A 12,360-nucleotide genomic window follows, 5' to 3' on the forward strand; every position below is an offset into this window, starting at 1 on the left:
CCATATTTCCCAGTTCTAACAAAGATTAAAGTGAATTTCCACTTTTAACACTAAATCGATTTCAGATCCAAATTCTAATTATATTTTTATAGCTGTTGAAGCTCGTTTAAAAAAAAAAAATAATAATACAGAGAAGCATTAAATGATCCAAAAGTGACTTGATGCAGCCACCACTAGAGGGAGCTTAGGAGCTTACTGCATACTGTTTATACATCCTATGGGCTGTAGTAAACTGCTAAGCTCCCCCTAGTGGTGGAAGCCGGCTTGACATTCTTATTTAAGTTTTATTCACATGAGACTGGACATAACTGTACAAGGACCAGCTGGTCTGACACTAACCTTGACTCTGTTTTAAAGTATTATAAAAGTCATCATCTGTTTTTTATTTTATTCTTGCAATAAAATTTTACTTGCCGCTTGCTGTGATTAATCTCTCCAGCCCGACCTATGAGAAGAGGCATTGTGTATTTTGCATTGACACTGTCGGAGATAACCTCAGCAGAGCACTAACCTTGTACTAATGCAGTAGACCTTGGCTTCTTACCGTCTTCTGTTTGTCTTCTCTGGCTATTATTTCCATGCAGTGCTGAAGACTGTGCCCTTTACTGCCCGAACAGCCAAGCGTGGCTCACGGTTTTTCTGCGACCCCGTTCTCACTGAGGAATTCCATTACTAAAATAATTCTCTTTCACACCTGATGCTCTTAAAAAAAAGGTTGCTGTAGATTTTCCAATATTTCTCCATGTCCAGGGGTATCAGAGCGGATGTCTCTCCTGCTGTCCTCACGAGCTCTGATACCCGCCATCATCTCATTGCATGCCGGTGAACTGACAACACTCTCCGCACGATGGGGCTGTAAAGTGAAAGACCACCCTTGAAATAGGTTAAAAATTCTGCACTTTATATATCTTTATAGTGGCAGAACTCCAAATCCCCTACAAGAGAACATGCTGACTGCCACTAGAGGGCGCTTAATGCATACTGTTATTACATTGAACAGAAGTATAACACAGTATGCAGTAAGCTCCCTCTAGTGGTGACTTCAGACAGCTATAAGATCATTTTTAACATATGACTATGCAGGGGATCTGGAACTCTGTCTTACAAACACTAATTTCTGACCAATATATAGATATAATAAGAAATTAATCACTGCAGAATTTTGGACCTTAAAATGATAAGAGGTGGTCATTCACTTTGAAGGGGTTCTCCGGAATTTACATATTGATGACCTATCCTCGGACCCGTGCCGATGCAATATTGATGTCCTATCCTGAGGATAGGCCATCGATATGTATATCGTGGAAAAACCCTTTAAGAAAAAATATATGCAGATTAAATGTATTAATGTTGCCTTTAGTAACCAATGAGGTTAGTATGGTAACACAACCGGTTCTCTGCACTAATAAGCCCCATTGTGTGTCCATCTACTCTGCATGTGAATGTGATTGTTTTCTGCATCCTCCTTGCCTGGGCAGCAGATGTTTTGGGAGGTTCTACATTAGGGGGGCATTTACTTTTGTTACTTCTGGCATTGTTGTAAAACTTGGTATCACGTTCTATGTATTATTCTATATTCAATATATGTAGGAAGACATGACAGCGAAGGCGGGTTTGGCAAAATGATTCTGAAGCAGTGTTTGGTGCGGGGAGCAAATAGGCAGTTTTCCTTTTAGAGTCATAAATCCCCCCCCCCCCCCCCTCCCGGTTACCTTTCTAAAGAGCCTTTAGGTGTGTGACCCCATGACAACACTTGCTGCCCATGGGAGGTTGCAATGCAGTGTTATCATAGGGACACTAGTATCCCATGTTATAAACCTAATCCATGATGAGCCACGGCTTGAGACTGATGTGATATGGACCAAAGGTTGGGTTGGGTGCCCATCGAGATGTCACAATATATCAGACCTGGAGTGTTGTGCTTTCCCAAGCCATTAGGTCCAGTGGCTTCACTAATGATGAGCGATGTTCAACCACAATGGCCAGCCCTGAATGCAGCATCCTATAGTGGATCTCGTTAGTCACGATTAGAAGATGGCGCTCCCGGCAGACTAAACACTGCGGAAGGGTGATGGAAGCCGCCCGGTTTTGGTGTGATTCTCTGCGGTTTGGATTGTTCCTTCCTTTTTCTGATATTTCTTTGCCGCTGTTTCATTTGTCGTTGACTTTCTGTATCTGATCTAACCCATGACTGCATGGTTCTACTTGCATGAAAGAAAACTGCCCTCCGAGCATGACGTCTTGTCCTCTGCACTCTGATATCTCTTGTTATTTTCAGTTCCAAAACAATATTATCTATTGATCAGCGTATTACATACGTGTGCACACGCTACAGAGAAGAACCAGGGAATGGTTCTACATGAGACACATGGGCAGACTGGGTCATGATTTCCTGTGATGATCTCCTGCTGTTAGAAATCAGAAGGAAGGGTGGATAGATATGATATACTGTAGAGAGACAGTTCATACTTGACCACTTTCATATATAATAGTCATCCACGAGGGAAAGGATTGCAGCATGCTGCTGTCAGTCTTCAGGTCATGCCTCCTATGGCCATAGCCCTCGCCCCTTTACTATCACTGACCCAGGAATGCTTCTGATGACACAAATCCTGGAGGCACACACAATTAGGGCCGCTCTCTGAGAGGTACTGGGAGACTTCCTCTGACTTTCTACTGTGGAGATTTGCCATCACTTCTAGAAGTCGGGGAGATCCCCCCCCTTTTTCCAGGAGAGTTGACCGGTATGAGATAGATTAATAAGTTATTGATAGAAAGAGCATTTGGAAGGTCTTGACACTTTCCCTTTTTTTCACCATTTTGTTATGTTGCGGCCTTGTGCAATTTTTTTTAAAAAAATTCAAGTCTTCCCCATCAGTCTTCACGCAATGCCCAAAAATGAGAAAGAATTTTAGAATTTTTTGCAAATGTATTTAAAAAAAATTAATTATCATGGACATTAAGCTCTGGTGACCTCCTATTTCTCTTGATCGTCTTTTTCTACACCTTGATTGGAGTCCACCTGTGGTAAAGTCAGTTGATTGGACACAATTTAGGAAGACACACTCCTGTCTATGTAAGATCTCACAGATGACAATGCATGTCAGAGCAGAAACTAAGCAATGATGAAGAAAGGACTGCCTGTAGAGCTTAGAGACAGGGTTATGTGGAGGCACAGATCTAGAGAAAGGTACACAAAATAATTTCTGCTGCATTGAAAGTTACCAAGAGCACAACAGCCTCCATAATTCTTAAATGGAGGAAGTTTGGAACAACCAGGACTCTTCCTGGACTTGGCTGCCCCATCAACCTAAGCAATAGGGGGAGAAGGGCCTTAGAGAGGTGACCAAGAACCCAATGGTAACTCTATCTGAGCTCCAAAGATCCTGTGTGCAGACCGGAGAAACTTCCTGAAGGTCAACCATCACTGCAGCACTCAACCATTCTGGGCTTTATGGCAGAGTGTCCAGAAAGAAGCCTCTCCTCAGTAAAATACATATGAAAGCCACCTGGAATGTGCAAAAAATCACCTAAAGAACTCTGAGAAACAAGATTCTCTGATGAGATGAAACTGAGATTTTAACTTTTTGGTCTCAATTCTAAGTGTCATGTCCGGAGGAGATGAGGCACTGCTCATCACCTTCCCAATTCCATCCCAAACCTTGGGGCATCATACCCAAGAAGACTGAAGGTTGCAATCACTGCCAAAGGTGCTTCAACTAAGTCCTGAGCAAAGGGTCTGAATACCTATGTCAATGCAAGATTGAAATTTTTCCTTTTTAAGAACTTTTGAAAAAATTTCCAAAATTCACTTTCTCATGATGTCTGTATTGAGTGCAGCTTGGTGGGGAAAACTTGTATTTTTTTTTTACATTTTAGCACAAGGCCGCAAAATAACAAAATGTGAAAAGAGTGAAAGGGCCTTAAGACTTTCCGAATGCATTGTAGATAGATAGACAGAGCAATAGTCTATAAATATAATATAAAATGTAGAATTGTTTTGGAACTGGAAACGATTAAAAGAGATTGTACAGAATTAGATAAAAATAGCAGTTTTTCTTCAAAAACACCATCACAGCTGTCCAGCTCGCTTGGTATTGCAGCTCATCTTTATCAAGATCCATGGGGCCGAGCTACAATGCCAGACACATCCCAAGGACAGGCGTGGCGCTGTTTGTGGGAGAAAGCAGCCACGTTTTTCTAATCCTGTACAAAACCTTGATTTAAAAATAAAAATAAAATCTTGTGTGCATTCTTCTGATGACGGTGACTGTCACATTGGCTGTCCATCAGATATAAGAGCTCACTGCAGGATGTGGATGAGCTTCTATCATGTGTTTCTCGGGGTCCTGGGATGACTTTTTCCTTTTGTATTCATTATTTCTCTGGAGCCAATCTTCAAAGCAGCTTGCCTTTTATACCTAATCCTGAAAAATAATAATAATAATAGAATAAAAGCTTCTAGTGAGCTAACTTGGCGGCCATCTTCTTTTCCACTAATAGGGCAGCCATCTTGTCCACTGCCTTGCTCTGCTTAACCCCGCCCCTTTTCAGTTTGTCTTTCCTGCTTCAGCAGCTGACACGACTGAGGTACTGAATGAAACGCTCGCATTCAACGCTCTGCTCCCCAGCCATATTTTTATTTAACCACCATTTTGTGTTTTCTCCTGTTTAGCCTTAAAGAAGAATAATATCACTAAATTTCCAAATGTTCATTCGAGGGTAAGGAATTCTTCTAGCACACCGGTGGTGGAGGATACACAGAGCTGGCAAGCATCATTTTTTACTTGGTTTCCTCCTCTCTCTGTATGCCAGATCAGTAACTCATGTTCAATAATGGTAGAACCCAGTCTTGTCATCTATGCACAGTGGAGGCAGCCATTTTGTGGACTGTACCAATATTCATGCGGATAATGGGGTGATAATAAGTCTTAATTAATTTATACCCCTACTATTATTAAAGGGATTTTTGGCCTTGTCTGGCTCTTAGTAGAAAACAATCCTTATTTTTTATGTCCTTAAAGGGGATGTCTCACTTCAACAAATGGCATTAATCATGTATAACGTTAATACAAGGCACTTACTAATGTATTGTGATTGTCCATATTGCCTCCTTTGCAAGCTTTGACTCATTTATGCTAGATTTAGCTTAAATTAGTGTTCATGAGCTATCAGGAAAGGATGTCAGATGGAGTTGTCAGAGCAGCTCTCTGACGGATTGCAGTCAGAAGCAGAAAGAGCAGTCAGTGAAAACCAGAGTGCCCGCAATGCTGAGAAAAATTAAGTTTTAATATATGCAAATGAGCCTCTAGGAGCAATGGGGGAGTTTCCATTACTCTTAGGCTGAGTTCACACGGGTGAGAATTCCGCGAGGGGGCAATGCGTGAATGAGTTGAACGCATTGCCCCCGCACTGCATCCGGACCCATTCATTTCTATGGGGCTGTGCACACGAGCTGTGATTTTCACGCATCACTTGTGCGTTGCGTGAAAGTCGCGGCATGCTCTATATTGTGCGTTTTTCACGCAACGCAGGCCCCATAGAAATGAATGGGGCTGCGTGAAAATCGCAAGCATCCGCAAGCAAGTGAGGATGCGGTGCGATTTTCACGCACGGTTGCTAGGAGACGATCGGGATGGAGACCCGATCATTATTATTTTCCCTTATAACATGGTTATAAGGGAAAATAATAGCATTCTGAATACAAAATGCATAGTACAATAGGGCTGGAGGGGTTAAAAAAATATAAAACATTTTTTAACTCGCCTTAATCCACTTGCTCGCGCAGCCCGGCTTCTCTTCTATCTTCTTCTTTGCTGTGTACAGGAAAAGGACCTGTGGTGACGTCACTCCGGTCATCACATGGTCCATCACATGATCTTTTACTATGGTGATGGATCATGTGATGGACCATGTGATGACCGGAGTGACGTCACCACAGCTCCTTTTCCTGTACACAGCAAAGAAGACAGAAGAGATGCCGGCTGCGCGAGCAAGTGGATTAAGGTGAGTTAAAAAAAATATATATATTTTTTTTATCCCTCCAGCGCTATTTTACTATGTATTCTGTATTAAGAATGCTATTATTTCCCTTATAACCATGTTATAAGGGAAAATAATACAATCTACACAACCCCGATCCCAAGCCCGAACTTCTGTGAAGAAGTTCGGGTTTGGGTACCAAACATGCCGATTTTTCTCAAGTGAATGTTTTGCACTTGCACGGAAAAATCGTGCATGTTCCCGCAACTTTTCCCGCAACGTGTGAACCCAGCCTTAGAGGCTCTGCTCTCTCTGCAGCTGCTGCACTTTGACAGGACCAGGCAGTGTAAAAATCATCACGCCTGGCCCTTCTCCTAAAGCCAATCAAAGTGCAGAGGGGGCGTGGCAGTTGCAGGGAGAGCAGAGCCTTTAGGTGTAACGGTAACGCCCCCCTTGCTCCTAGAGGCTCATTTGCATATGTTTAAACTAAATTTTTCTCAGCAATGCGGACACATATGAACATGGGACCAACACAGAGGCCTTCAGCTGCCAAGCGCACATGTAACAGGTCAGCCAGTGTCATAGGTACAAAACTGCTGACAGATGCCCTTTAAAGGCCTTTTCAAAGGATAGCTACAGAATCAATACCCTGGGAAAGTTTGGGGCAAATTGGTAAGATAAAGCTCCTGAGCCTCAATGCAAAATATATACTAGGACCCCCAAACAGGACATGTTATTTATACCAATGGTCTCCTCATACAGGGTAGCGGGAACATTTGGGTTCCTTTCGGCTCCTGGTCAATCCTCTAATCAGTAAATGACGCAGCCCACTGTGTGTAGATGACAAGTCGCTTAAGTGAAGCTCCACCTTGAGTACATTTCTATTTAGCTTCATCATTTACAACATCTTTGTTGTATATCGGTATTGCCTTCTTTGCCGTTTCCAAGGGTTATAAAGACCTCTCCACGTCCTCAGGGATCCACAATTATCTCTAAAACCCTTTATTTCTGTTTGTTTTTACCATGTGCATCGCAAAAAGACATAACTGACATAGCTACCAAGAAGCCTAGCTGCTGATGACGGATCTTATGCTCACTTTACTTATATTCAGTTTATTTTTGGTGCACCTTAATAAACCCTAAATCTCAACTTCTTAACAATCGGGCTTCCTAATAGTCTTAATATGCACAAATACTTACAGTGGGGATAAGAAATCCGTCAACAGCAGTCTGTTTATGGTTTCTATGTAGCTAATAAACTGAAAAATGAAAGGAGCAAGAACGGTAATGAAGATATATCACAAAGACTGTACATTTACAGACCACACCGTATAATCAAAGGTTCAGCTTTACTTTGTATCGCAAAAAAATTCTAAGCAAAACTATTCTGAGCTAATAATTCAAGTCTTTCTCTGGAACCTGACTAGAAGCATGTAGGAGGGCGCACGGCCCTTAGCAGCCAGTGTTACTATAGAGCGGTATGATACAACGTAGCTCCATTATTAAAGGGACACCATTAAATCCAATGTAAACAGGATCATTCCTTTTACTATTATTTGCATCAACCTAAACACCAAGACTTGCCATGACTAATATTTTAAGGTAACATATTAGGGCAGATTTACTACAGAAAATTAGTGTTGAGCGATTCAAAGTTGACAAAGTGGAGTTCGATCTAAATTTCTGGAAAAATTTGATTTGCGGTAAAAATTAAAAAAAAATCATACTTCCCTAATCCATTTGAGCGCGAAGAGGCCGCCGTGGCCATCTTGCTTGAAGATCCCGCGTGAAATCTTGTGCACGGTGACATATGACATCATCACGCGCCACGTGAGAGTTCGCACTGGATATTCAAGCAAGATGGCCGCGGCGGCCTCTCCGTGCTCAAATGGATGAGGTAAGTACAATTTAATATATATATATATATATATATTTTTTTTTAGCAACCACTAAAATACTTTAATATTGATCTCAGATGCTGCGATCAGCGATGAACGCGGCATCTGAGGGGTACAATGACTGTCAATGCGCTTTGTGATGAAGTAATTTGTCAGGAAGGAAATTTTTGGGTAAAATTCGGCGAAGTAGCCAAATCCAATTTTTAAGAACTTTGCTCATCTCTACTAAAAACACACCAGATTTCAGGTGCAATTTAAAAAAAAAAAAAAAAAGTGCCCATGTTATGCACCACAATTACGATTTTAGACACTTTTTACACCTCGTCCAACCAGAAATTTGGCACATTTTTGGCACACAGTTTAGGAGTTTAAGCTGCTGCTCTGTGTTCTTTTTGCAAGCTATGACCCTTTGTCAGACAAGATGTAAAAAGTGTCAAACATTTGTGAAACAAAGGACTTACATGGGGCTGCACAGGAGCTGTAGACATAGGTTGCTTCATATTTTATATTAGAAGTATTGGAGCAACGAAAATGTGTGGCAAAAGTGTAACCTATATTGTCACTTTTGGTTTACATGCACATGAGGCTTTGCTGAATGTGCTTATTTCAATAGAGCGTGGGATAAGCGGCTTCCTAACAGCTCTTGTAACACTTATCTCCAGGGGACATAGAGTATTGCACAGGAAGGCTCCAACATATTAAGCTGCCCCTAGCCAGCTAAAAGATAAGTCGTCTGACACCTCACTGCGTGGCATGTGCCACCGGCGTCACCTGCGCAATGTGCATAGGCCCAAAGCTGTGAGACTCCTTTTGGGTCATCATGCCTGGCCCTGTCAATCAAAGTGGAGAGGGCGCAGCAGTTGCAGAGAGAGCAGAGCCTCTAGGTGTAACAGCAACGCCCCCGTTGCTCCTAGAGGCTCATTTGCATATGATAAAACATCATTTTTCTCAGCAGTGCGGGCACATATGAACATGGGACCAACACAGATGCCTTCCGCTGCCAAGCGCACATGTAACAGGTCAGCCAGTGTCATAGGTACAAAACTGCTGACAGATGCCCTTTAATAAATGGTGTCCTTTTAATCTAAAACCATGTATGGCTTTTATCATAAATGATCACAAAGTAAAACACCCATCGTCTCCTTCTGTACAGCTTACAATACACCCAAAAAAAAAACAAAAAAAAAAAACTAGATGTACAGCTTAAGGGCTCTTTCACACCCACGTGAAATCACCCTCCGCGCGAGAGAGATCGCGCGGCCTGGACTACGGAAGCGCACGCCATTATCATGATTGATAACGCTGTGTGCCTCTGCCCGACTTTCCTGTAACGGACTCCTACTGACAGCTTTATGTCAGTGTGATTCCGTTACAGAGAGATCACACAGAGGCACACAGCGTTATCCATCATGATAGTCCGGACCGCACGACGATCCCTCTCTCATACGAAGAGTGATTACCGCAAGAGACACGCTGGTGTGAAAGAGCCCTAAGATAACGACACCTTTTTTTCTTACTCCTGCTCATCCACTGGGACTCCCTAAATTATTTTCACCCCTTTTCCTCTCTGTACAAGCTGCTTTGATTGGCTTCCAGACGTCTTGTCTGTCTCACCCCGAACCATAAAACCGATCCTAACGCTTCCCTCTCCTTGCAGATCTTAGAAGCCAGCCGTATAGGAGAGCCGATGCGGTGAGGAGAAGCGTACGGAAACGCTTCGATGACCAGAATATGCGCTCTGTGAATGGTGCTGAAATCCCAGTATGAGTTGGAGCCCCCTATCTTGTAACCTGGCGGGTGCGTGTGTTCTGTACGTGATGGGAGAAGGACCAGTATCACTCGCCAGTGACGCACAATGCCACCATTTTGACTGCACCTTTTATTGAACTGCAAAGGGCTCAAACTGATCAAAACTGAGAGAAAGACTGCATCCAGGATGATGATGATGTGAGCTGGGACCTCCACTCAGTGCAGAAATATATAAATATATATATATAGATATATATTGTCCAATTGTAGCTAACAAGTGCCTAAATCCAACATACCTGCTCAAATGAGTCCGAGCAATACAACTTGGTCCGATCAGGTATCTTTACACCAATACGTTACTCAGTATTTTTAACCAAAATGTAAAATACATCATTCTTTTTTTTTTCTTTTGTTACACATGACTTGAACGAGCGACCGGTAATCGCCGCCGTAGGATTCACCTTGGTTTGTAGAAAAAAAAGAAAAAAAAAAAAAGGAATACCGATGTATGGACTGGGAGTGGAACGTAGGGGGCATCATGGCCGTTTCATGTGGTTTGGTGCTTTATGTTGCACTTGAAGGTCAATACAATTCAAGGGCTTATGTTGTGAGTGAAGGACTTTAAACTGCACCTTTTAAGAAAAGTAGATTCTAGTGTTGTAATATGATTATTATTTTTATGAGAGTACGTCCTGGATACTTCTGTGTGCAACATACGGAGCCTGCAGCATTTGAAATGACAGTTTTTGTAATTATTTACTAGCACCAATTAATTAGACAGTATTAGGGCCGAGAAAGTCATTTCCATAACTGGTCGAATGTTGGCGAGTTTTTATTATATCCCTGATCCTTTACTGGAGTCCAAAGATTACCTCTTGGGAAACAACAACTCCCATCTTCTAGCCGGGGCATCTGGGTAATGCATGTATTTTTGAAACTAGAACTCCCAGCCTGCTAAAGAATATTACGCAGTCTGTAGTTTGCTTCCCATTTGAAATGTATTTCTTTATTTTTCAGTTTAAATCTACAGAATAAAAACCTTCAGTAACTTGTGTTACACATCCTAAGGGCTCGAGCCCGCAGATGCTGGACGGTGGCGCTTTGTAGTCCCTCTGGTTTAGTAATACAGACCCATACGCAGTAGGCAGGCTCTATGGTAGCTATGGAGCAAGTCACCAATTTTTATACGCATCTTTGAGGGATCCATACCGTGGTCATGTACATGAATCCTAATGAGCAGTAAAAATTTCTGTATGCTCGTTTCCCGGGAATGACAGAAAAATGAATATCAGACATTTCAAGGTTAGGCACCCAGTCAATTCTATATACTTGCGTGTGAGCTGACCGTCACGTGTCGACCATAGTGACATCACTACAGCGGGTTGTGGCTCGGCGGCACGCTCAAATGTGTTGCTCCACAGACAGGTAAACAAAAATGTGGCAAGAGTGCCAATTTAGAAAAAAACATTCCCTTTATGCAGTACTTCTCGTTCCTTTTGGATTCAATCCTGGCTTGGGCACAAAAACAGCGCATGTGACACAACCCTTAGGGAAGGGCTACATGTGTCGCGCGACATTTCATGTAATGATTGTCAATGGTGTCGCACTGCGACACTTGCAAAAAAATCCTGATGTGCTGGATTTTGTGTCACAGGTCGCATGTTGTGCGCAACATCTCTTTCATTCACATTATGGGAAGTGGCGCGTGACACAGCCGAAACACAGCTCTATAATATCGCGCATCAGCAAGTTGCCGACAAGTTGCACATATTTTTGTGTTGCGCTACTTTTCTGACCAGAAAGACCATCTGCACTGTGACGATGCACTGCTAAGGAACAGAATAGAGGCGGGAAAAAAAATAACATGTGATGCAAAATAAGCACAGAATGACGTAAAAAAAAAAAAGTACTGGAAAAATATATTTGTAGATTTAAACTTTGAAATGCTGTCCAAAAAGTTGAGCTTTCCTACATTGAGACTTTTTGTGGCGCTATGGATAGATTATAACGTAAGACAGCTGTGGTCCACAAGCCTGCATAAAACTTAAGAGCAGACGGGGCTTATGTTGTACTTGGCCAAAACCCCGTCTGCAGGGGAGACGTGATTTTGAAGGTAATACCTTGGTTTTAAGTATATAGAAGGGGGCAGTATAGCATATAAAACTTAACTTTTAATAAAGTGCAAATAAGAGTAAATGCCCCCTACAAAAACAAACCTCAACCAAGAAAGTAATGAATATGCTACGAGAAAACAGTCGGCAAACCCAATCAGGAGTGCCGCAGTGGTTCTACTTGCCACACGTATGTATGCTTACATCAACCCTAAACGTGTGTGTCTAAAGTACGGCTGGTAAAGAATGGTTGGATCTTACCAATCCGGTCCTACGAATGTGGCTAAGACATATATCCATTCAATGAAGTCTTGGATAATTCTGCCCTTTAGGCCTCTTTCACACGGGCATCATGTTTTTGGCCCGTATAAGATGCGGGTGCGATTTTTCCGCGCGAGTGCAAAACATTGTAATGCGTTTTGCACGCATGTGAGAAAAATCGGCATGTTTGGTTATAAGGGGAAATAATAGCATTCTTAATACAGAATGCATAGTGCAGTAGGGCTGGAGGGGTTAAAAAATAAAAATGTAAACTCACCTAAATCCACGTGTTCGCGCAGCCCGGCTTCTCTTCTGTCTTCTTCTTTGAGGAATAGGACCTTTGATGACGTCACTGCACT

The 12,360-nt window shown here is 42.3% G+C and overlaps 1 protein-coding gene across 1 annotated transcript in view; it reads left to right on the forward strand.

Moving 5' to 3' along the window:
* FMNL2 (formin like 2) overlaps positions 1-11,833 on the forward strand; it is a 215,121-nt gene extending 203,288 nt beyond the window's left edge. The window contains 2 exon segments of the mRNA XM_044302780.1: positions 4,676-4,722; positions 9,538-11,833. Coding sequence (XP_044158715.1) covers positions 4,676-4,722; positions 9,538-9,576 — 86 coding nt within the window. The 3' untranslated portion in view covers positions 9,577-11,833.
* The last annotated feature ends 527 nt before the right edge of the window (positions 11,834-12,360 follow it).

Source organism: Bufo gargarizans, chromosome 8 (assembly GCF_014858855.1).
Source record: "Bufo gargarizans isolate SCDJY-AF-19 chromosome 8, ASM1485885v1, whole genome shotgun sequence".
Classification (NCBI taxonomy): domain Eukaryota; kingdom Metazoa; phylum Chordata; class Amphibia; order Anura; family Bufonidae; genus Bufo; species Bufo gargarizans.